At 37.5% G+C, this 25,733-nt stretch overlaps 1 protein-coding gene across 8 annotated transcripts in view; it reads left to right on the top strand.

Annotated features, from left to right (window-relative positions):
* The first annotated feature begins 2,388 nt into the window (after positions 1-2,388).
* The window catches only part of arfgap1 (ADP-ribosylation factor GTPase activating protein 1), a 33,498-nt gene continuing 10,153 nt past the window's right edge, over positions 2,389-25,733 (top strand). For 5 of the 8 annotated variants that reach the window (XM_079857271.1, XM_079857275.1, XM_079857272.1 and 2 more), the window contains exons 1-9: positions 2,389-2,643; positions 5,682-5,746; positions 7,809-7,918; positions 9,706-9,877; positions 11,778-11,878; positions 14,037-14,123; positions 16,307-16,418; positions 19,602-19,658; positions 19,996-20,028. In XM_079857271.1, coding sequence (XP_079713397.1) covers positions 5,687-5,746; positions 7,809-7,918; positions 9,706-9,877; positions 11,778-11,878; positions 14,037-14,123; positions 16,307-16,418; positions 19,602-19,658; positions 19,996-20,028 — 732 coding nt within the window. In that variant the 5' untranslated portion in view covers positions 2,389-2,643; positions 5,682-5,686. Of the gene's footprint in view, positions 2,644-5,681; positions 5,747-7,808; positions 7,919-9,705; positions 9,878-11,777; positions 11,879-14,036; positions 14,124-16,306; positions 16,419-19,601; positions 19,659-19,995; positions 20,029-21,674; positions 21,708-25,733 lie in introns of all 8 variants that reach the window. The other 3 variants (XM_079857270.1, XM_079857273.1, XM_079857274.1) reach the window with 1 other exon arrangement.

Below are 25,733 nucleotides of genomic sequence, written 5' to 3' on the forward strand. Positions count from 1 at the left end.
GACGAAGATGGAGCTCAAAGTTTGAGAAGAGGAGAAGCAAAAATACAAGGAAGAAAAGGCCAAACGGAGGCTTGAGGAGGCGCAAGTACATATAACTCCAGAGATATGAATGGATAATGTGTAAACTTTGATATCATTGGTAACCCCCTTTTTGTCTTTCTCTCCAGGACGACGAGGCCCATGACCGTGCGCGAGCAGAGATGCAAATGCTTAAGCAAAAAATAAAAGAGCTAAAACACTCGAAATAGCCTATACAATTTTTTTATAGGCTATTTCAAGTGTTTTAGCGCTTCGATGTTTAGCTGAAGCAGAAATAAAGGCTCAATTTACAAAGACCCACTTGTTTCCCCTTTACTTGAAAATTGAACCTCCAAACAGGGTAAAAATCACAGTAAACAACTTTACATTACTCACTCGTAATAAGCAACAATAATAAGTAATGAGTAATACATAATAAGTAATGAGAGCAACACAGTTTCAGTTTTGTCCGGCCTACTGAACGAATCCTTTTTGAACGAATCGTTCTAATGAATGACTCCTCGACTCTCTCACTCACTTCTGCTTTGTCTCTGAATGAATCAGCCGTTTTGAACGAATCGATTGACTGAATGATTCAATGAGTAACTCGTTAAGATTTGCTGCCACCTACTGGCGGCTTTCATTTCATTTTAGCTGAGGAACTGAAGGACGAAGATTGAATGCTGTTATTATGTTTCATGTTTTTATGTTTTCAGTAACAATAGTTCTAGTTATCGGGATCACGTCCTCACTTTTTTTTTAAATAAAATGTTATTTATTTATCTTAATTTAAAAACATTATTTTGATCAAATTTATTTAGTTTATTCTTAATTATTTATTTATTTCACTGCTTTTCTTTAAAATTTTCCACACGTTTTGACAGCCCCAAGATTATTTGTAAATCAAAGATGTCAATTATCATGATTTGTTTATTATAAAGATAAAAAACAGCCAGAAATAAACAACTAAGATGTAAACAAACATTATTCATTAACAAATCGATTTATAGTTCTAAATGCCCACAAGATGTGACATCATTCAAAGTTGTAAACTTTTTTATTTTATTTTTTTTTTAGCAAAGTTGTAAACAAACTATGTGCATTCAAAGCATTGACGTAATTTCTTGGCCAATGAGACTAGTTGTGGGCGGAGCGACACATGTAGCCCCGCCCCATTCTCGTCTGACTCGCCTCTCCACTTCTACTTTTTTTTTTATTTTTATTTTTTTTACAAGAACATAATATATCCTCTTTTTTTCTTTTCTTTTTCTTCATGTCATCACATTGTTTAGAGCATAAGAAACAAATGGTAAAAAAAAAAAAAAACCTTTTTGAAAAAGGATATTTTATTCATATGTTATGCTATATCTATATATATATGTATATGTATACGCAAAAACAATGGGATTTTCTTTTTCAATCAACAATAGATTTTGGGGTTTCAGGGTTTTTTCAGGAACCAAAATTTGTATAAAGATGATTCTCAAGATATAACGGAATGAATTGATACACCATTTTACTTTATATGCAATATGTGGGTAAAATGGCCATAAATTAATATTCCCATTCAATGCAATGTATCTAATGTGCACATGAATGTGTTCTTGGAGCAACATTTAATGAAAAAAGAAGTGTAATAATTAGCAACATTTTTATAATAATATCTAATATTTCAAAGGAATATTGATGTATAATTTATTTCCATATTCACTTGTTGTGTCTCCCAGAATGCCTGATAAACATGCTTTAAGTCCTGATGTCTCTACAGTGGACATGTGTGAAATCAATGCCCTGTTCAGGAACAGAAAGTCATTTTTTGATTTGAAACCCCATAACATTTTCCTGAGATGTTGGATTATGAAATACAATTTGAAAAGTAGTCCAATTTAAATTATAATTACAATATATTATCATATTTCCATAAGAGTGCAACATTTGATCACTAAATTAATGTCAGGCATTTTTAAAGACCAAGGAGAAGTTTTCATGGTGAAACCTCCAAACATTTGGTGTCTCGGAAAAGCCCTGAATGTGCTCTTTACAGGACACCCAGGTGTGACATGTGACATGTCTAGAGTCAGAGGAATTCACTAAAATATAATGTCCTCTACAGTGGACAAAAGTCTATTCCTGGGTCCCAGGAGGATATAAACAAAACAGGAAGCAAATAAGAGAAAAGGACAAAAAAAGGTACATGACAGGGGAAGCCTACATGAGTTAGACAGTCCCTCAGCAAGCAAAACATGAAAAATGGTTTCTGACTTGATAAGAATTCAAAATAAGAACAAAAGAAGGAGGCCACGCCGCTTCTCTTCCACCAGGGGGCGCGCGCACGCACGCTCGCGTCACGATTCGAGACGTCACCACGCCGATGACGCAGGCGTGACGTAGCGCGGATGTCCCAGAATGCCGCTGTCTGCCAGCGCAACAGTGATCAATGGTCAGGCGAGTCGGATAAACCGGTGATTAAACGCGTTAAATGCCACAGATCAGCGGGTGATCGAAGCTCTTCGTGTCGGATGGACATCGCTTCACGTGACAGTTCATGAGTAAATGAGATCTACTTAGAGAAATCATCTTCTTCATCATCATCATCATCTTCAGAGCTGAAGACAAACCCAGCAGGTAAAATCATCACAGTAACATCACGATCGGTGTGATCATCACTCAAACTGTCATCAGTCACAGTTTCATCTGATGATCATAGTCGAGATTGACCAGTTCCTCAATAAAATCTTCATCATCACTATCACTTCTCTGATTAATGTTATGATCACAGTGAACGACAATCACAGCTGTAACACTCGTTACAAACACACACTCAACAAGACAACTCGTTTTTTAAGTTGCTTGTAGTAACATGTGTATATACCGTGGTGAATGCGATCATTCAGTACAATCACAGTATTTCTGTCATGTAACATCACTGAAGAAGAATGCATTGTTTTCCTCAACTGTGGTCGCTTTAGAAAATAAACCAGAGAGAATGTGAAAAGTGTTTATTAAACTCATACACATACACCATAACATTACCAGCACAGCTCAAAAGAAACTGATTAGTAAAACTTAGTGGCGGAATTAACATTCTTAAAGGGACAGTTCACCTAAAAATTAAAATTCCGTCATTAAAGGAGAACTCCGGTCAATGTTAACATTGAGCTCATTTTTTTGTACATTTGGAGTGCTGTCAATACAGAGAACAACGACAAAAATCGGTGTTGCCTACACCGAGTTATTCTATTTTTAAAATTTGCACCCTGTTGACTTCAATGGGGCAAGTACTAAACCTGCTTTTAGCCTCTTAACATCCTTGATGTGTCATTACAAGTGCACAGGTCATGTGAGTGATTCCTTCTGAGTGAACACGAGTGAGTCTGACTGCAGTAGATGTGAAAGAAATGTATAAAAATTATGTTATTTAAGCCAGCGCAAATACCTTTGTTTACATCATGTTTTTCGGTTGAAGTCCAAAGTAGTCGATTGTCGAGTTCACGCGCGTGATCATAGGTATTAAACCTATGCGTGTGAACTCTGCAATCGACTACTTTGGACTTCAACCGAAAAACAGGATGTAAATACAGGTATGTGCGCTGGCTTAAATAACATCATTTTTATACATATCTTTCACATCTACTGCAGTCAGACTCACTCGTGTTCACTCAGAAGGAATCACTCACATGACCTGTGCACTTGTAATGACACATCAAGGATGTTAAGAGGCTAAAAGCAGGTTTAGTACTTGCCCCATTGAAGTCAACAGGGTGCAAATTTTAAAAATAGAATAACTCGGTGTAGGCAACACCGATTTTTGTCGTTGTTCTCTGTATTGACAGCACTCCAAATGTACAAAAAAATGAGCTCAATGTTAACATTGACCGGAGTTCTCCTTTAATCACTCTCTCATGCCGTTCCAAACCCGTAAGACCTTCGCTCATCCTCAGAACACAAATGAAGATCTTTCTGGATGAAATCGGGGAGATTTCTGTCCCTCCATTGACAGTCTACGCAACTACCACTTTCAACCCCCAGAAAGGTAGTTAAGACATCATAAAGTAATCCATGTGACTCCAGTGGTTTAACCTCAATTTTATGAAGAGATGTCTGAGATGTCTCAGATTTAATTTGTGTTTCGAAGACAAACGAAGGTCTTATGGGTTTGGAACGACATGACTAATTAATGACAGAAGTTTCATTTTTGGGTGATCTCTCCCTTTAAGTGTCTTTAAATACCATGTACTAATACTTACTGTGTACATAGATGTTTTTACATTGCACTTGTATTTAAAAATACCTTCATGTAATTATAAATGTAATTAATTTCTGCACCTACACCTACATCTATAATTACACTGTTGACTCATCCCTTACACCTATAAGGAGGCCATATCAGGTCTTGATGTTGTTTCCGGCTCTACTAGAGCAGGTTTTCCAGCTTGAATGTTGATTATTTTCCTCATATTCTCCATTGTTGCGGCTCCTCTCTTCCCAGTCTGTCAGTAACGCTCTGTTTAGTTCCTGTCTCTATGAAGCCCCTCCTTCTGAAAAGCACACTGTGCTCTGATTGGTCGGCTGGAGCAGTGTGTTGTGATTGGTCGAGCGCTTCGAGTGTGTTTGGGAAATGTCCCGCCCCTTACCATAACTGCCAGTTTAACACACTACTAACTCGACCAGGCCCCGCCCCTTTATTCTGTGCATGAATTATTATAATGAGGAATATTGTGACGTGTTCGTTCCCGGAAGAAACTCAAGACTACAATGAACTACAAAAAACATTAAAAGAGCATTAGAATTAGACAAATCTTAAAATATTAATTATGACTAAAGTCTATGTTGTGCGCATTAAATTAAAGGTTGGGGGAAACGTATTGTGTTAAATAATAGGCTAATGTTTGCTTTTTTTAATGCACTTACATTACGGTGCTATCATCAGATTGAAGTTGTTTAAATAAAGTAATATTTAGATCAAATCTAAAGCTTTTGTAACATTAAACACTACCGTTCAAAAGTTTGGGGTCAGTAAGAATTTTAATTTTATTTTTTGGGGAAAGAAATAAAATAAATCAATACTTTTATTCATCAAGGATGAGTTAAACTGATGAAAAGTTACAGTAAAGACTTTTATAATGTTAGAAAATATTCTATTTTAAATAAATGCTGTTCTTTTGAACTTTCTATTCATCAAAGAATTTTGAAAAAAAAATTGTACAACTGTTTTCAACACTGATAATAATAATGAATGTTTCTTGAGCATCCTCATATTAGAGTGATTTCTGAAGCATCATGTGACACTGAAGACTGGAGTAATGATGATGAAAATTCAGCTTTGATCACAGGAATAAATTACACTTTACTATATATTCACATAGAAAACAGTTATTTTAAATTATAATAATATTTCACAATATTACTGTTTTTTTTATTGTTTTTTATCAAATAAATGCAGCCTTGGTGAGCAGAAGAGACTTCTTTTAAAAACATTAAAAATCTTAATGACCCCAAACTTTTGAACGGTGTAAATAAAGTGCGACTTTCTATTTTCTGGGATAAGGATCAAACAATAAGATATTTGTAAAGTAGCCCAAATACATGTTGAATGCATGATATCAGCCTGTAATCTGAGAGTTGAACTGGAGCTGATGTCATGATGTCACTGTGTGTTTCAGGGCAAATGGCCAGTCCCAGAACCAAACGAGTGCTGAAGGAGGTGCGGACCGAAGACGAGAACAATGTGAGTGTCCGTCACTGTGAATGAAAATGAAATTTAGCAAATGAAAATTAGCCCATGATTTACTCACCCTCAAGTCATCCTAGGTGTAAATGACATTGTTCTTTCAGACGAATACAATCAGAGTTATATTAAAAAATGTCCTGGCTCTTCCAAGCTTTATAATGGCAGAGAATGGCTGTATATTTTTTAAGTCCATAAAAGTGCATCTATCATCATAAAAGTGCATCTATTATTATAAAAGTGCATCTATTCATCATAAAAGTGCATCTATCCATCATAAAAGTGCATCTATCCATCATATATGTGCATCTATCCATCATAAAAGTGCATCTGTCCATCATAAAAGTGCATCTGTCCATCATAAAAGTGCATCTATCATCATAAAAGTGCATCTATTATTATAAAAGTGCATCTATTCATCATAAAAGTGCATCTATCATCATAAAAGTGCATCTATCATCATAAAAGTGTATTTATCCATCATAAAAGTGCATCTATCCATCATAAAAGTGCATCTGTCCATCATAAAAGTGCATCTATCCATCATAAAAGTGCATCTATCATCATATCTGTGCATCTATCCATCATATCTGTGCATCTATCCATCATAAAAGTGCATCTATCCATCATAAAAGTGCATCTATCATCATATATGTGCATCTATCCATCATAAAAGTGCATCTATCATCATAAAAGTGCATCTATCCATCATAAAAGTGCATCTATTCATCATAAAAGTGCATCTATCATCATAAAAGTGCATCTGTCCATCATAAAAGTGCATCTATCCATCATAAAAGTGCATCTGTCCATCATAAAAGTGCATCTATCCATCATAAAAGTGCATATATCCATCATAAAAGTGCATCTATCATCATAAAAGTGCATCTATCCATCATAAAAGTCCATCTATCCATCATATATGTGCATCTATCCATCATATATGTGCATCTATCCATCATAAAAGTGCATCTATCATCATAAAAGTGCATCTGTCCATCATATAAGTGCATCTATTCATGATAAAAGTGCATCTATCCATCATAAAAGTGCATCTGTCCATCATAAAAGTGCATCTATCCATCATAAAAGTGCATCTATCCATCATAAAAGTGCATCTATCATCATAAAAGTGCATCTGTCCATCATAAAAGTGCATCTATCATCATAAAAGTGGATCTATCCATCATAAAAGTGCATCTGTCCATCATAAAAGTGCATCTATCCATCATAAAAGTGCATCTATCCATCATAAAAGTGCATCTATCCATCATAAAAGTGCATCTATCCATCATAAAAGTGCATCTATCCATCATAAAAGTGCATCTATCATCATAAAAGTGCATCTGTCCATCATAAAAGTGCATCTATCATCATAAAAGTGGATCTATCCATCATAAAAGTGCATCTGTCCATCATAAAAGTGCATCTATCCATCATAAAAGTGCATCTATCCATCATATATGTGCATCTGTCCATCATAAAAGTGCATCTATCATCATAAAAGTGCATCTGTCCATCATAAAAGTGCATCTATCATCATAAAAGTGGATCTATCCATCATAAAAGTGCATCTGTCCATCATAAAAGTGCATCTATCCATCATAAAAGTGCATCTATCCATCATATATGTGCATCTGTCCATCATAAAAGTGCATCTATCCATCATAAAAGTGCATCTATCATCATAAAAGTGCATCTGTCCATCATAAAAGTGCATCTATCATCATAAAAGTGGATCTATCCATCATAAAAGTGCATCTGTCCATCATAAAAGTGCATCTATCCATCATAAAAGTGCATCTATCCATCATAAAAGTGCATATATCCATCATAAAAGTGCATCTGTCCATCTAGACAGGGTTAGGGTTAGGAACATGTTAAAACATGCATAGATGCACTTTTATGGACTTCAAAACAGAAACAGCCATTAACTGCCATTATAAAGCTTAGAAGACCCAGGACATTTTTTTATATAACTCATCAATATGACAATCATGGGCTAATTTTTTAATTTTTGGGTGAACTATCCCTTTAAAGCGTGCCGTGTGTGTGTTGTCAGGTGTGTTTCGAGTGTGGAGCGTTTAACCCGCAGTGGGTCAGCGTGACGTACGGGATCTGGATCTGTCTGGAGTGTTCTGGGAAACACAGAGGCCTCGGCGTCCACCTCAGGTCAGACTCGCGTTCTGAGGCCTTCCACAATCTTTATCTGTCCTTATACAAAAGAGAACAACGGAATTATATACAATCCTATTCAGCGCAAAATCAATCAATCTCTCACTTTACAAACAATTATCCTATGTGTAATTATCCTACATAACAAATTTTACAAATAAGTGAGAATGGTAAACAGTAAACTGGAATGATATGTAAGCAATAAGGCAAGGCACGTTTATTGATATTGCACATTTCATTCACTATGGCAATTCAAAGTGCTTTACATAGAGAGGAATAAAAATAATCACAAAATAAAAGCAAGGAAAATTAAAACAGTTATTCAAAAGCTTTACATAGAAAGGAATTATAATAATCGCACTATAGCAGTTCATAGAGCTTTGCATAGAAAATAGACAAAATAAAAGCAGGGGAAATTAAAACATTATTAAAAGGAATTAAAAGAGATAAATGATACAGTTATAAAATGAATCAACTTCTCATCTGGCAAAACACCGGTGTATCTTATTTTCAATAAGGTCCTCGAGGCTGTGCTGAATCGTGAATAAGTCCCGGCTGAAGGGCGTTGTTCGGCGCGAAGCGGAGTCTGCCGGGACTTGGTCTCGATTCAGCACTAGCCTCGAGGACCTTATTGCTTTTATAAAACGGCTACCACACAATACAAATATTAAAGCCGAAAAATAAGTTTCTATGCAACTTTCATGAAGTAAAATCACCAAAAGCCTTCCTTCCGCTGGAAAAAATAGTCCCTGACCGTAAACAGCAACAGAAGTTACATGCATGATTTCGTCAATAGATGGAGACAAAGACTGTCTTTATGAGTGAGTCAGCCAGTAGAGAAGACTTACGACTCAAACTTGTGATCATGGAGAAGGAAGACGCAACTGATAGATGACTATAGGCACAGGGAAGCCCTGTTAAATGGACAAGATATCAGCGGACATTCAAACGGATGTTTTTATCATGAATATAGGACTGACCTGAAGGAGAATGATATTTCTACTGTAAATGCAGGTGCACTCGCTCACTCGATCTCACACAATACTCTACTAGCTTCAATGAACAACATCAGTGAGAACAAACATAGGTTTATGTTGCTAAGAGTGGTTGCTAAGGGTGTTGTGTAGTGATACAGAGAACCATTGGGTGAAGCGGTTATAGCCGTGTTTTATCATGAATAAAATCGATTTTCTGATTGGACCAATCAGAATCAAGGACTGGAACTAACCGTTTTATAAGTGTGTGTGTATGTATGTTCTTTATGTATATGTATGTATGAATGAATATATATGAATATATATATATATATATATATATGTATGTGTATATATATATGAAGAGTTCAGATGCAAAAGCCTCTAAGTGCCGTCTGAAATTTTCTTTTAGAATGATCATTTTTATAAAGCTTGTATATTTAAGTTCTGTAATTTCACTTAAATGGCAATGCAAAATACCTATTAATTGTCATTTAAGTGAAATTACTGAACTTAAATATACGAGCTTTATAAAAATGATCATTCTAAAAGAAAATTTCAGACGGCACTTAGAGGCTTTTGCATCTGAACTCTTCATACATATATATATATGTGTGTGTGTGTATGTGTGCGTATATGATGTATATGTATGTGTGTGTGTGTAAATAAATATAATAATGCTAAATATACTTTTAACAGCAATATTTGCATATAAGCATATGACTATAAATAATTACAAAAACGAATGCAGATTTTTTAAGCGTAGCTGAAGATCTCAGTCATGTGTGAGCTCCGTGTTTCTCCTCATAGCTTTGTTCGATCTGTCTCGATGGACAAGTGGAAGGACATCGAGCTGGAGAAGATGAAGATGGGAGGAAACCGGAAGTTCCGCATGTTTCTGGAGCTGCAGGACGACTATGATCCCGGCTGGAGTTTACAGGAGAAGTACAACAGTAAAGCGGCTGCGCTCTTCAGAGACAAAGTGAGACGCGGCGCTAAACATGATCTTTTCTTTTATTAATCAGTTGAAAACCGTAATTATTAACTCTTTCCACCCCAGTATTTTGATCATGTTAGATTAAATGAGTGTAAATCCCGGGACACACCAAGCCTTCTAAGCCTTAAAGAACTTCTAACCGCTCCTGGTCTGTGTCTGAAATCATAGTGGTTTCACATTCACTGCCGCTAAACATGATCTTTTCTTTTATTAATCAGTTCAATCAACACACTCACTGCGCTCTCACATCTGATTCGGTGCTGAGACTCATGTATCAATCCAAAAACACTCTCTAAAAATCATTTACTGTAAACAGGAGATAAAGTTAAAGATTTCACTCTTTCTCAATGACTATAGAAAACAGATCTTCAGGTGATCGCGATCATAACTCAACAATCTAATAATTAGTCCATATTCTCCAGTTTAAGTCTATCTGGAACAGTAAATAGTGATTAAAAATTGTTGGAAACAATTACACATCAGGAAAAAATGCCAAAACAAAACAAATTTTTTTTTTTTTCCTATTTTAATTTATTTGCTTTTTTTTTTTCCTGATGTGTACTTGTTTCCAACATTGCTTTTAATCATTATTTACTTTAAATTTTCTTTATTTGCATGATTTACTTTAGTCCAGATTTTTGATGAATGCGTTGAAAACCCTAATTCAGAGGTTTATAAACTTTACAAACAAAGGGCCAAAAATCAAACTTGACTGAGGTCTGTGGGCCCAAAGTAAAAGTTGCATCATATCAAACTTCTATATTAAATTTAAAGTGGTTAGTTATTTCATAACTTTAAAACATTAAGCAATCTGCTTAACCCAGTTTAACAGTGAAACTTTACAGCTGTTTTAATGCTTTAGTTACTTTTTAAACACCAACTGGCATTTCAGAAAACCGAAATACAAAAGAACATTTAAGAAACTAAATAAACATTTAAATTAATCCACAAAACAAAAAATGGTTTATAATATGCAAATATGAATAGTAGATTTGTATTTCATGAAACAGAACATTTGACTATTTCAATATAAATAAAGTCTATTATTAATAATGGAATAATAATTATTATTAACCATTATTTTTTTCTTTGATTAATCAGTTGAATGCCGTAATTATTAACTCTTTCCAGTTTACCAGTGTCCAGCCAACGGTAGCATGTTTGATCATATTCACAAAACTCATATTTTGTCATTGTAGTCGTTTCCTCTTAATGGGTTCGATATTTCATTTGGTAACGTTAGGGAGTTTATATGAAGTTCAGTGTTTGATGATCATGTTATCTTCTATCTGCTCCTGGTCTGTGTCTGAAGTCGCCTCTATAGCCTTAAATACTGCACTCATTCAATCCCACAATGCACTGCAATAACGAGTGTACATCTGATGTACGCTCATCGGCTGGAGAGTACCCATAATGCACTGCGAGAGTTGCGTGCTGAATGAATTCCCGCGTCTGACCAGAAGATGGCGCTCTCTGAATCAATCATCCATTTCCCAAACACTGATCCAGCGTAATATCACACAGGTTTAAGCTCCTTTTTAATTGAGTCTTAAATTGTTTAATTATACATAGTTTCCACGACAGAGTTGAAGATAAATCTGCTCATCGCTACTGGAGCGGCTAGTTTGCTACGTTTCAAATGATTATTAAACCGCAAGCACAAACTATGGAAAAGCGGCACTCGGTGTCTGAACTCACTCGCTCGTCTTCACTTCAAGTGGACTATATCAGTGGAGGAAGGGGAGGGAAGAGTGAATGAGGGTTTAGGGGGCCATTTCAGACACAGCCAGTGTTTACACTGATCCTCTTCTTCACTTGTTTTTGGATCCGGAGATTCTCTACTCTTTGTGGTGAAGTTGAAGTTGTGTGTGTGTGTGTGTTAAAGGTGGTGACTCTGGCTGAAGGGAAGGAGTGGAGCATCGAGGACTCGTCTGCGAGGAACTGGACGCCTCCACAAGCCAAGAGTGGCCTGAGCGCTTCACACCGGTACGACACGCCAGTCCAGTCTAGTTTATTTATAGAGCCCTCGCCACTACAAAGTAGACCAAAGGGCTGTTCAGGTAAAAGCAGTGAGGGACGTCACTAGGATTGGAAGACAGGGAAGGTCATAAGATCATATATGATCAAGGTTCTAGATCATAAGCTTAGCCCCCAGGGTATTTGTAACTTGCGTTTATAGAAAATCTTACAGTGAATTTGAGTAAAAAACAACTATGTATATGTTTAGTATTTGTCTCTTCAACCCCGTTACCATCTTCAACCCTGTTACCCTAGTCTCAACCCCGTCACACCTACATTTTTATTAATTTTTTTTTTTAAGTTTATGAATAAGTAATTTAATGTTTGTTGAACTTATTCAGAAATGCTCAGAGCAATCATAAGAATACTGATTTTAGTTCAAATTCTGAAGTTAAGCCACATCTTTGATCAAAAATGATAGGGTTGCTGTCACAAAAAGTGCCCATTTCAGCCGCTTTAGTATAGCATAAGTGTAAAATTATATGTAAATTTTATGGTGCATGGTACAATTTCTGGTAAGCTACGCTTTTTTATTATTTCAATTCAATTAAATTCTTGTGATTTGATTTAATATTCACTCATTTGGATAAATATTAGGCACACAAGATAGGCCTTAATTTTTCTCAAGAAAAAAACAACTCACCTAATGCTGTAAACATACAGAGAGCCCTATTAGCTGGCAGTATTATTTAAGGTTAAAAATAACTAAAATTAAATATAATGCGTTTTTTTTATAATAACAACTTTATTTAATGATATAAGTAAAAATATAATAAATATGTAATATAGAACACATATTTAGCAAAATACTCTCTATAGCTCTTTTTTTCTTGCCAACTACGTGCTATAGCCTATATTATGGTCAATGGCTTTCCTGAGGACCACACAATAACGAGCAGTTTCGTTCCGCTTGCATTACGTTTGCCATTTGATGTTGGACAATGTTGTGGTCGCGCCGGCGGATTATGAGCGCGCCCACCACGCGCAACGCGCCTACATTTGAAATAACGTAATTTCAAATGTATTTTGAAATTTCAAAATACACCCCCCCCCCCCCCCCCCCCCCCGCCCCAAACAAAAACTCTCCGGTTCTACGCGATTCACGTAAATGACCCAATTGACCAAGAAAACGGCGATTGTCGCCGAAAAGCGACAAGTTTGCAGGTATGTGAGGTAAATGTGACATAATTGTTCTCCAGCTGTTTTATTGACCTCTTCACGCTGATAAAAAAAACACTGATTGGTCGATATTATGTATGAGGAATATACATTTCGGTAAGTTGTACTGTATCTTTCAACAGTGTTCGTGTTTTTTTACTATTAGCTAGTAGAGATGATCGGTTCACGTGCGCTAGGGATCTGTAACATTTACAAGCGCCAAAACGGTATTTATTGTTTGAAATTCGTAATAAAATTGACAGAATCTGAGAGTTGAGATTTTTTTATATCATAAGTAACCTGCTCTAGTCTGTCGGTCTCCGTGTCCTCTTTGCTTCACGATTTTTCTGTGCGTGAGTAAATGGGTGTGGCGTGAGAGCGTGTGGAAAGTGTCAATCGCGTGTGTCTCAGGGTGAATGCGTGAGAGTTGGCTCTTCTGTCCAACTTCCGACTTTTCGGCTATTTTTTGTAGCTGGATATATATCATTTGTTGCGTTTAAATATGAATTAGGATACGGTTATTGATAAATTGAATTGTTGTTGTTGTTCTTATTATCATTTAGGGGGGCTTAGGAATATTTTGGGGTAGCTTCAGCCCCCCTAAAATAGGCCTAATGATGTCCCTGAAGCAGTCTACACATGATTATAACAAATCATAGTGAAACAAACACACAACAAAAGTCAATATTAATAAAAAAAACACCAACAAAAATAACAGAAAGCAGTGAGGAAAAGAAAAGAAAACTACATACACATAATAAAAGAAAATACAACTGCCAAAATTTTAAAAGCCATAGAAAACAAATGTGTTTTCAATCGGATCTAAAACAGTCAGTTGAGGGTGCAGATCTGAGGTCAGGTGGAAGGGGTTCACTCAGCCTTGGGCGGCAACAGAAGAAGCCGCTGTCCGAATGAGCAGTGATGAGTGATGTCATCGATGATGATGATGATGATGATGTCATTGCAGGTCCAGTGCTGCTGCGGGTCAGAATCACTCTCACTCCGATAAAGCCTTCGAGGACTGGCTGTCTGATGATGTCAACTCTTACCAGAAGTGAGTTTCACTCCATCATTGATCAATCTGTTCAGTTGATAGATGATTAAAGAGGACCTATTATGGCCTTTAACAGTCTTGATGTAGTGTTTTGGTCTCTACTAGAGCAGGTTTGTTATATATATGCAGTATTCTCCATTGTTGCGGCTCCTCTCTTCCCAGTCTGTCAGTAACGCTCTGTTTACTTCCTGTCTCTATGAAGCCCCTCCTCTTGAAAAGCACACTGTGCTCTGATTGGTCGGCTGGAGCAGTGTGTTGTGATTGGTCGAGCGCTTCGAGTGTGTTTGGGAAATGTCGTGATTAATGCAACGCTTCCCTTTACAGCAGTGCTTCTTAGCCCTAATTTTTATGTATTATTTTTATGTATTTAATAAATGTTTTATAGATTTCAGGAGTTGTGGATATGCACTGGAACATAGTTGATCTTATTTTTTATTAACGTATTACCGTTAACTAAAACTATTAGAAACATTTCTGTTAAAGCTACACTGTGTAACTTTTTTAGTTGATTCTTAGCAAAAAACACTTAGTTCTTTCAAAAATATATGTGCTCATTAATGTATATTTACTTCTTTCAGGTAATAAAGTATTCTCGTAAGTTTATAATCTGCCATTGAAAGTACATACGGGTGAGGGGTTCGAATGCCGGTCGCCATGTTGCCCCTCCATCTTGAAACTACATTAGCCAAAGAGGGACATGCCTGTAAATTCAAGCTTCGCCTTTTGCGTTTTTCACTCAGTGACACCGTGACGAATGCGAGGGGGAGATTACTCGCGAGCTCGCGAGTGCCGGCAGATTTGAAAGATAGTGTGTGTGTGTGTGTGTGTGTGTGTGTGTGTGTGCGTTCACTCACATTTGAAAGAGAATTAAAACGTCAACGTGACAGGCAACATGCCAAAGTCAATACTGGAGTAACTTTTCCCAGATGGAAAGAGCTCATGAGGAGCAAAGATTTTAAAACAGACGCCGAAGTTGCCTGCTTTCTTCTCGACAGGTAATCCAGCCTATTTGTGTAAATTCGAAGTTTTATAGTTGCTTGTCTAACCATAGCATGGCATAACGCCAGAACGACCTCTAGTATAACTTCATCCTCGCGTCAATGGTGAAAAAGTATTGTTTACCTTGTAACATAAATCTGTGCTGCGACGGATCACAGGTGATGAATAGTTTTAAATGTGCAATTTTTTAAGCTATATAAAAAAAAGGACACTGTAAATTTGAGTTATTTTACACATTGTAACGTTAGCCTAATCTGATTATGCTGGGATAGCCGATCCCAAGGGTGACGTTTACCTCCTGACTGTCCTGTAGTTTTATTCATTTTAGACGTATTATTGTTTATTATTGTCATGGACGAAGTCGAACTGGAAGCCATGTTAATCTTGGAATAATACGGCCACCGTAGGAGTGAAAACGCCCTCGGAATTGAAAGGAACAGAAACTAATATTCACTGGGTAGTCATATACAATTTCACCGCTAGATGGGGGAAAAAATCACACAGTGTAGCTTTAATTGAAATAAAGCCGAAATAAAATATAAATATTAGTTGAAAAAATTTAACTAAACAAAAATTAGAAATGTTGCCTTGGCAATAAACTGAAATAAGTTGAGATTGTAGCACTAAAATGATTAACTGGAAACGGATAACGAAAACTCACGAAAACTGAAATAAAAAATAAACCCAAATAGCAATTTTAAATAAACAGAAAACTACTAAAATGACAAAAGCACAAGACGAAATGACTGACAATTAAACTAAAAAGGTAATTTAAAATATTAATATTATTAAATATTAATACAACTAAAATAACATTGGTTTGTGTATATATTTATATCTATTTATCTTTGTTTACATATACATTCTTACATTAATTTTCATAAAGGCATTTGTTTTAAAAGTTTAATAAATGCATGATGTTTCCAAAGTCAGTGATTTATTGTTAAATAATTGTGATCTGAATATTGACTGGAGTGAATGTGATTTGTGCCGTAATCAAGCAGCACATGACCCAAACGCTCGCGTCTTACTGGCTGACAGACAGATACACAGAAAGCACTGGATAGTGATGTAACGAGTGTTCACAGTCTCGTATTAGAAGCACACCGTCAGTCCGTATGTGTGCAGCTCTAATCTGTGATCAGTAATTATTGTGTATTAATAATAATGTATTATTATTTCAGTGCCGGAGCGTCCGGTGCGCAGGAGAATCGATATGTGGGCTTCGGAAACACTCCCAACCCGCCCAAGAAAGATGAAGACTTCCTCAATAACACCATGTCCTCCTTCTACTCGGTAATGCAGCGGCTCTGTTATAATAACTCTGTTATAATAACTCTGTTTTAATAACTCTGTTATATAACCAATCTCTGTTATAATAACTCTGTTTTAATAACTCTGTTATTATACTGGGATTTCCGTCAATTGCAGGGTTCCTACCTGTCTTAAATTCACTCTTCATCATTTTAAGGCCGTAAATAGGCTTACATTTCTCAAATAGTGTATTAAATGTGTTAATTTTTGTTTGAATAGAAAATAAATTAGTTTGAAAATTAAATTAAGGAAAGATTAGCTGTATTCACTCTGCTGAGGGGGATGTGATCAAAGCCTGGAGTGGAGCGAAAGCACGTTCCTCTCTGCACTCTAAGCGTTCTGTAATCACTCCGCTCCGGATCCACTCCGGCTCACTGAATCCACTCCGCTCCGTATCCACTCCGGCTCACTGAATCCACTCCGGCTTACTGAATCCACTCCGCTCTGGATCCACTCCGCTCTGAATCCACTCCGGCTCACTGAATCCATTCTGGCTCACTGAATCCACTCCGGCTCACTGAATCCACTCCGGCTCACTGATTCCATTCCGGCTCACTGAATCCTCTCCGCTCCAGATCCACTCCGGCTCACTGAATCCACCCCGGTCACTGAATCCATTCCGGCTCACTGAACCCACTCCGGCTCACTGAATCCATTCCGGCTCACTGAATCCACTCCGGCTCACTGAATCCATACTTGCTCACTGAATCCACTCCTGCTCCATTCCGGCTCACTGATTCCATTCCGCTCCGGATCCACTCCGGCTCACTGAATCCACTCCGGCTCACTGAATCCATACTCGCTCACTGAATCCACTCCTGCTCACTGAATCCACTCCGGCTCACTGAATCCACTCCGGCTCACTGAATCCACTCCGGCTCACTGAATCCACTCCGGCTCACTGAATCCACCCCGGTCACTGAATCCATTCCGGCTCACTGAATCCACTCCGGCTCACTGAATCCATTCCGGCTCACTGAATCCACTCCGGCTCACTGAATCCATACTTGCTCACTGAATCCACTCCTGCTCCATTCCGGCTCACTGATTCCATTCCGCTCCGGATCCACTCCGGCTCACTGAATCCACTCCGGCTCACTGAATCCATACTCGCTCACTGAATCCACTCCTGCTCACTGAATCCACTCCGGCTCACTGAATCACTCTGGCTCACTGAATCCATTCCGGCTCACTGAATCCACTCCGGCTCACTGAATCCACTCCGGCTCACTGAATCCACTCCGCTCCGGATCCACTCCGGCTCACTGAATCCACTCCGCTCCGGATCCACTCCGGCTCACTGGATCCACTCCAGCTCACTGATTCCATTCCGGCTCACTGATTCCATTCCGGCTCACTGATTCCATTCCGCTCCGGATCCACTCCAGCTCACTGAATCCACTCCAGCTCACTGAATCCATACTCGCTCACTGAATCCACTCCTGCTCACTGAATCCACTCCGGCTCACTGAATCACTCTGGCTCACTGAATCCATTCCGGCTCACTGAATCCACTCCGGCTCACTGAATCCACTCCGGCTAACTGAATTCCTTCCGGCTAACTGAATTCCTTCCGGCTTACTGAATTCCTTCCGGCTCACTGAATCCACTCCGGCTCACTGGATCCACTCCGGCTCACTGAATCAACTCCGGCTAACTGAATTCCTTCCGGCTCACTGAATCCATTCCACTCCATTTTAAAAAGAGATTCGAATATGTTGTTTATATGTTTATATCATGAACGTCTGAACATAACATTTATAATACTATGTAACGGTTTGGAAAGTATTCTAAATGTTTAATAAAAAGAATTACACAAAGATGTCCAAATGTAGTGAACGCACCTATAGAGAGAAATGCACATTTCATACGGATTACATAACAGAGTAGTCAGCTTCTTTTCTAAAAATAGACATTTCAAGCTTTCTATAGATATATTTCTCATGCCTGTGAATTTGCCTAGACTATATGCTGAGTTACGGTTCATTTATAAGACGAGCTCCAGTTCATTAACAATGCAAGTGATGGTGCCGGCGCCTTGCATGTCCTGATTATATTGTCTGCTATAATTGCTTCTAACTTATTACATCTAGGCAATTGTTTGATGAAACATCGATTAAAATTAAGATACAATTTATGCGAAACGAAATTCACTTTAAAGAAAGGCTTTCTACCAAACAAAACTAAATAGAGTGGTCAAAATCATGTCTGACCCACTCCATATGTCTCCCGATATATTGCTCATCTAATGATCCTATCTTACTCATGCTGTTCACTTTTCATATAATCAACAATATTTAAACATACATATGAAACTAAATGCTTTTTCTTTAATGGCTACAACACGTATAGTAGGCCTACAGAGAAATGTAATGTCGTTGAGTCGAATGTGTTTTACCGGTGAGCATATGGGGAGGGGTGCAATTTTTGAATAATAATCAAATAATTCCCTGCGATCTTCGAATATTATTTTAGCTTGAAATGCCCATTCCTACCATAAATGCACTTTTAGTTCTGATGCTGGTGCTATTAGTTTCCCTCTTCTGTTCAGTGTTAACAGGATGAGTTAAAACATGCGTTATAATTTCTTATTATAATGCTTAGGTTAAAACTGAATTTATTATTATCATTATTATTATTATTATTATAATGGCTAGGTTAAAAACAGATATTATATTATATATAGTTTGTGATAATTAGCTCACTTTGTGGCAAATGCTCTGTTGGCTTTTATTATTTGAGAAATAAAAACTTGTGTTAAAGTTATGAAAATGGTTTATTATTTGTATGACTACATCACAAAGAGTCAAGTCTTGTTAAAGCATTATATTAAAAACATTGAAATTTCATATAATAGAAATGCAGTTCAAAATGATCTTTCTTTAAATCCAAATGTTCTTTGAGTTTTTCATTTGTGAATGTAAAGCATGTACTCACTATACTGCTCTTAAACTGTGTGTGTGACAGGCTGTGGAATGGGGTTTGGCTGAGGAAACATTCAGGTTTTTTTTTTTTGCTTTAACCCCTGTATAATAGCTCTCTGTTATAATAGCTCTCTGTTATAATAGCTCTCTGTTATAATAGCTCTCTGTTATAATAACTCTCTGTTATAATAACTCTGTCCGTCAGGCGTCATTAACGTCGTCTCTGTTGTGTGTGTTTCAGGGCTGGAGCAGTTTCACTGTTGGAGCCAGCAAGTTTGCATCTGTCGCTAAAGATAGTGTAAGTACATCACGTGTGTGTGTGAGAGTGTGTGTGAGAGTGTGTGAGAGTGTGTGAGAGTGTGTGTGAGAGTGTGTGAGAGTGTGTGAGAGAGTGTGTGAGAGTGTGTGAGAGTGTGTGAGAGTGTGTGAGAGTGTGTGAGAGTGTGTGAGAGAGTGTGAGAGAGTGTGAGAGAGTGTGAGAGAGTGTGAGAGAGTGTGAGAGAGTGTGAGAGAGTGTGAGAGAGTGTGAGAGTGTGTGTGTGAGATCCTCTACAATGCACTGCTCATGTATAATAACTGATGGGATTGTGATTATAAAGAAACCTTTTTTTATTTTCATCTTCTCTTCTTCACAGACCACAAAACTGGCCAGTCAAGCGACTCTGAAGGTGCGTCATGATGTTTGTCTCACACACACACACACACACACACACACACACACACACACACACACACACACACACACACACACACACACACACACACACACACACACAGATGATCAGTGATGTTAAAATCTCACTTCTGATCTGGTTTATATGGACCGGCTTGAAAATCTACATATCCAGACTTTAATGCAGGGCCGCCCCCGATCATTGAAGCCTTTCGTCGACTAGTCGCATGTTTATGATATTAATTTAACTACTCTGATAAATACTGGCAGTGGCACTGGAACATGGGTTCAGTCTCAGGGCTGAGAAGGAATATTATACGTAACATTCTACATAACAGAGAAATACTAAACCATAATAATGAGCCTTTAAACTACAAATGAAGCGAAAATAAATGTCCACTTTTAATAAAAAAAAAAAAAAAAAAAAAAAAAAAAAAACTATCGCCGAATGCAGCAGCCGCGTATCGGCCAATGCCGATACACGTCAAACCCGCAAATATCGGCAAATATAACCCCTACTACTCAGCTTTCTCCACAGAACAAGAGCCTGCTAGCTTAGCTTCCAAAGAAAGACGGCTGACACTGTTTGTACATTCTGTGAGTGAGATCCCTCTATGGGTGGGGTGAAAACATGCGGGACAGCGCCTCCTACTGGCTGGAGTCTCTCGTCTCTGACGAAAAATGACGATTTTTGCGTCATCAGAGGATTTTTTCCAGTAAAAAAATACATAAATCTCTCGTCTCAGGGGCATATGAGGGTGGAAAGCACGGTAATCCGAAAATACTACAGGTTTTCTACTAATAAAAAAGCTTAATGCTAAATCCTGAAGTATCCCTTTAATAAAGTAGTGTTTTCTGAGTCTGTCAGAGATGAAGTTGACTGACTCACGTATAGTGGAAGAGAGAGAAGCACGTCTAGTTAAACATGGCCTGCTAGTTTAGCTTCTGAACTTCACACACACACTTGGATGTGTGCCGAATAGTAGCGCACATTTATCTAGGTTAACATTAGAGCGCTTTTTCTTTCTGTGATCAGCCGACTAATAGTGTTGTTTTTGCGGCCTGTTTTAATTTTAGTTTTAGTCCAGTCTTTGTGTCAAGCTGTCATTTTAGTTTTTATTAGTTTTAGTCACGTTCATACTCTTTCTAGTCTAGTCAAGTTTCAGTCGACTAAAAGTCTGAGCATTTTAGTCAGAATTATCCATGACTATTTTCGTCTAGTTTTAGTCAATGAAAATGGTATTTTAGTCTCTTTTTAGTAATGCAATTCTATTTAACCCAGTCAATATAGTGTAGCCTACCACATGGAAAAATAGCAAAAACAGCGAACAGAAAAGTAACACTCGTCTCATTCGTGGAGGTGGAAAAACAAGTTCTTTGTGACATTCAAGATTTATTGTATTAAAATTTAAATGCAAAAGAAAAGGCATGAGAGTTGGCTGTTTTTGTCAATTTTAAGTCATAATTTAAAATGTTTGTGATTTTAATGGCTAAATATTTTACCACTTGCTTATAAATCTAGATAGAAGTAATGCATTGAATAATACATGTATTATAAAAGTGAATTACGTCTATTAAAGAGTGTATATGTGTACAAAGAGAATCGCAATGCTGACAAAACCTTTTTTTTTTAAATGAAAGTTGCTGATAACTTCTGGATTTGAAATAAAAATAGTGAGTATGTGTTTGTGGTACAGCCGTGGATCAGTTACGCACTGCAAACGCAGCATATGTGAAAGCACTATAGCGCGAGCTGCTCCTGCACCGCATACACACTGCACACGGAGTGTGTGTGAAACGGGCATCAGGCTTAACTTTGTTTGTTGTCGTTTACGCTAACTCACCGCAGCTGCATCTTCTAAATAATGCCGCGAGTGGGGCTTGAGGAAGTGACGTCGCCTGCGTCTGCGCAGACCTGATGCAGCCCCTGAAGTGAGACACGGGAAACAGAAATACTGCAAAATAATAATAACGCGACTAGGGGTGTGACGGTTAGTATATAACCGTGAGACCGACGGTTATAGTCGAACACCGTCATTAGATCTCTATAACCGCCAAAACCGTGTTATTAAAATATTTTTTACAAACATTTTTTATCATAGAGAATGTTTAAACACTAATTAAAAACAATTGTTAACAGTCTGTGTCATTAATGGTCTATGTCGTTTCCAACTGTATTTGATTCTTTGCCAAGTACCAACGCAAGCTTTTTTTTGTAAATCGTCAGACATAATTTTTACCACTTCATTAAGTTTTTCTTTAGAAAGCCTTTCTTTAAAGCGAATTTCGTTTTGTATAAATTGTATATTAATTTTAATAAATGTTTCATCAACCAATTGCAAGTATTTAATAAATAAAAAGCAAATGACAATATAATAACCGTGACATGGAGGCTCCGATGCGCCGCGTTCACTTGCATTGCATTGTGTGAACTAGAGCGCATCTCATCGTAAATGAATGAAACTCAGCGTAGGCCTATGCCTCATACATTAGCATTAAATATCTTTGCTGCATCCTTTCTAGAACAGACAAGGGCTTTCTTGCGGCTCGCATCAGCAGAGCATTGCATTGTCCATAGACCGCAAAACAATCAGCGGATGGCGGGCGGGTGCGGCTTTGAGATTTGGTAAAAAAAAAACATTGCTGCGGATGATGAGTTTTGTGATGCGGTTGCGGACGAAATAATACCCCATCCGCGTATCTCTATCGATAACAACATTGAACACTACACAAATATACATTTAATTTTTTTTAATTTAGGCGATCAAATAGCTAATCAGTGTCTGCTCGTTTATTCAAACTAAGTTGTCCTATAACAGACGAACCCCCCCCCCCCCCGACGGTTATGTTACGAACCGTCACATTTGACTCACGTCATAACCGTCATCACCAATTCTGAAACCGGCACACCCCTAAACGCGACTAAACGAGACGAAATAACGTCATAACATTTCGTCTCGTCTCGTTTTGGTCAACGAAAATGAAGAGACATTTTAGCATAGTTTTTATTTTGTAAACCACATTTAGTCTCGTTTTTATTCGTCAACAATATTGCGTTATACATTTGATTTATAGTTATCGTCACATGACCAGCATTTACGTTGCGTCTCGTTTTCGTCACGTGATAAAGGTTCGTTGGCGACGATATTTAGTCATAATTTACGTTGACGAAAGCAACACTACCGACTAATTAAAGTTTGGTCGATTAAGCGTCCTCTCGTCCACTATCAGGGGCCAGCGCTATTTTAATCCATCTTCATTTAAACAAACCGATACTGATACTGAAATCCCGAGATCGATCTTTTAATGGTGTTTTCAGTTGATGCGTCACTAAACATCATTTGTAGCACTCCCACCATCTAATAATCACCATTATCCGTTGCTTTTGATAAGAATTTAAGTATTCAGCTTTCAAATCATGCCTCTTCCATCTCAAAATTTGCTCTTAAATTGAAATCGAATTGAGATCGCAATCGAAACCGAGAGCTTGTGAATGGGAATAGAATCAGCCGTCAGATCTGCATCGGTTCCCAGCTCGAGTTTACATCACACATGTCTGAACACACACTTCATGTTTCTCAGATGAAGCTGGCATTAGGTGTCCTGATTCCTCTTCACAGAGCCTGAATAACTTGTGAGATGAAAGACTGATTGGAGGAACACATGGACAACAGCTCTAGAAACCTTTAGAGGAATAGTTCACCAAAAAATGATTCATTTATTCACCCCGAGGCCTTCCGAGATGCATATAACTTTCTTTCTTCAGCCAAAGAGAAATTTGGAGCAGGATTTTTCTCCATAAAATCCATATTTCGGCAGCTTTATTGGGCTCCACACGACCCCAGCCGACACATAAGGGTCTTTTTCTAGTCATTTTCATCTACAAATGCTCACCTTGGTCCAGCTCTACGAAACGGTTGAGTTCATGACCTCTCGCATGACATATGCACATTACACCGAGGATACACGCATGAGTGGACCACTTATAAAGTCAATCATTTTATCCTCTAAAAATTACATATTTAAATGTTTTTTCCTTGAAAAAAATCACCATGCCTTTAAATAGCTTGAACTCGACACCCTTCCCTCATTTAGTATGTGGAGAAAATCCAGCTTATAATGTTGTTTATGTGTCTATGTGGTGTTTTTAATATGCTTTAAGACACACCATGTGTAAATTCATAAGTCAACAGCATTGCTGAGTATTTTCTCCTTAAAACTGCAGTGAACCAAAGACAGTCTCAAAAACACACTTTGAAATTGCTGGTGTTTCTGACGTCACAAACTACCTTGTAACCAATCAGATCAACGTGTGATCGTCAACCAGTGGATCTCTGAGCTGAGTGAGTGAGTGGAGGCGGGGCTCATTTGCATATTCATAGAACCCCCGTATACTAAATGAGGCAAGGGTGTCGAGTTACATTCAAGATATTTTAAGGCATGAACTTTTTTTTCCAATGAAAAAACTTTTAAATGTGTCATTTTGGTGATCAAAGATGAGTTTTAAGGGATAAAATGATTGACTACAGGGAGACTTTAAGCTCTCTTTGGCTGAAGAAAGAAAATCATATACATCTTGGATGGCTTTGGTGTAAAAGAAATGGTGGTTTATGTCAACTATTCCTTTAAGGGCCTTAAAGAACAAAGTTTTTTTTCCATTCTTCGCTTATAGGGCTAAAAAGAAGTTTGAAATACCCTTGCAGTGAAATACTGTTAACCAACACCCAGACGCCGTCCAGATGAATATGTAAATATGTGCTGTACACTTTCCTCTCAATAACTAAATAAACACAGCGGTGAGAGAACAGCGGTTCAGAAAGCATCTGATCGCAGCGATGTGGATGTGTTCACAGTCTCTCTGAGAGTCACGTCATGTTTATTCACTCAGCACTTTATACAGTAGATCTCATCCTTCCCTCGCGCTTTATAGCACATCTTTCCCTCGCCGCTCAAAATGACCCGAAGCCCTAAAATTATAAATAATTTGTTTGTTTTTTTTGTCGAGAAAGCTTATTTTATTTCATTTTGATTTTTAATGCAAATTTTTGGAGATTTTTTTGGTTATTTTGTATTTTATTTACCTTTTAAATTACTAGATTAGATCAATAAATAATAAATAAATAGTAATTTAAGCAAATTTCTCACATTCTTTCAACTTAAACTCAGAATAACTCACAATTTCATGTATAACCCTTTTAATTCAGCTCAAAATATCTTACATTGGGTGTCTTTGCCGAACTCTTGTGGAAAATAAATAATATAACATGATATCCATGACTCTAGATGGCCTTATATCTCTATATGGAGCAAATGAGCTGTTCCACTGGGTCCTAAAGTCACTTTCTTCAGTATGCATTCAGAAACACATGTAGACATTTATAAAATAATTTTTTGGTAAAGTTTGAGCATTTTTAGGTTTTTCTATGTGTACTGAAGCATTCCTCACGTTCCATTCATTCCTAAGGGGGTCAAATTGACCCGTTAGGGAAGGATTTGTTACTTTTTAAATCCTCGAATCCATTAATTTGTGTGTGTGTGTGTGTATTCGTGGTTCAAGTGCAACAAAAGTCCTAAGGTCTTGGACCCCTCTGATGAACACTCAAAAAAAAAAAATGTTTCAGGTGAAAATGAGCCACGGGAAGGATGCTGGTTTTACTGTAGTTGACAGCGACACTGACAGTCTCCGTCTGTAGTTTATAT

The sequence above is a fragment of the Squalius cephalus genome (assembly GCF_949319135.1).
Source record: "Squalius cephalus genome assembly, chromosome: 22".
In the NCBI taxonomy this organism is placed as follows: domain Eukaryota; kingdom Metazoa; phylum Chordata; class Actinopteri; order Cypriniformes; family Leuciscidae; genus Squalius; species Squalius cephalus.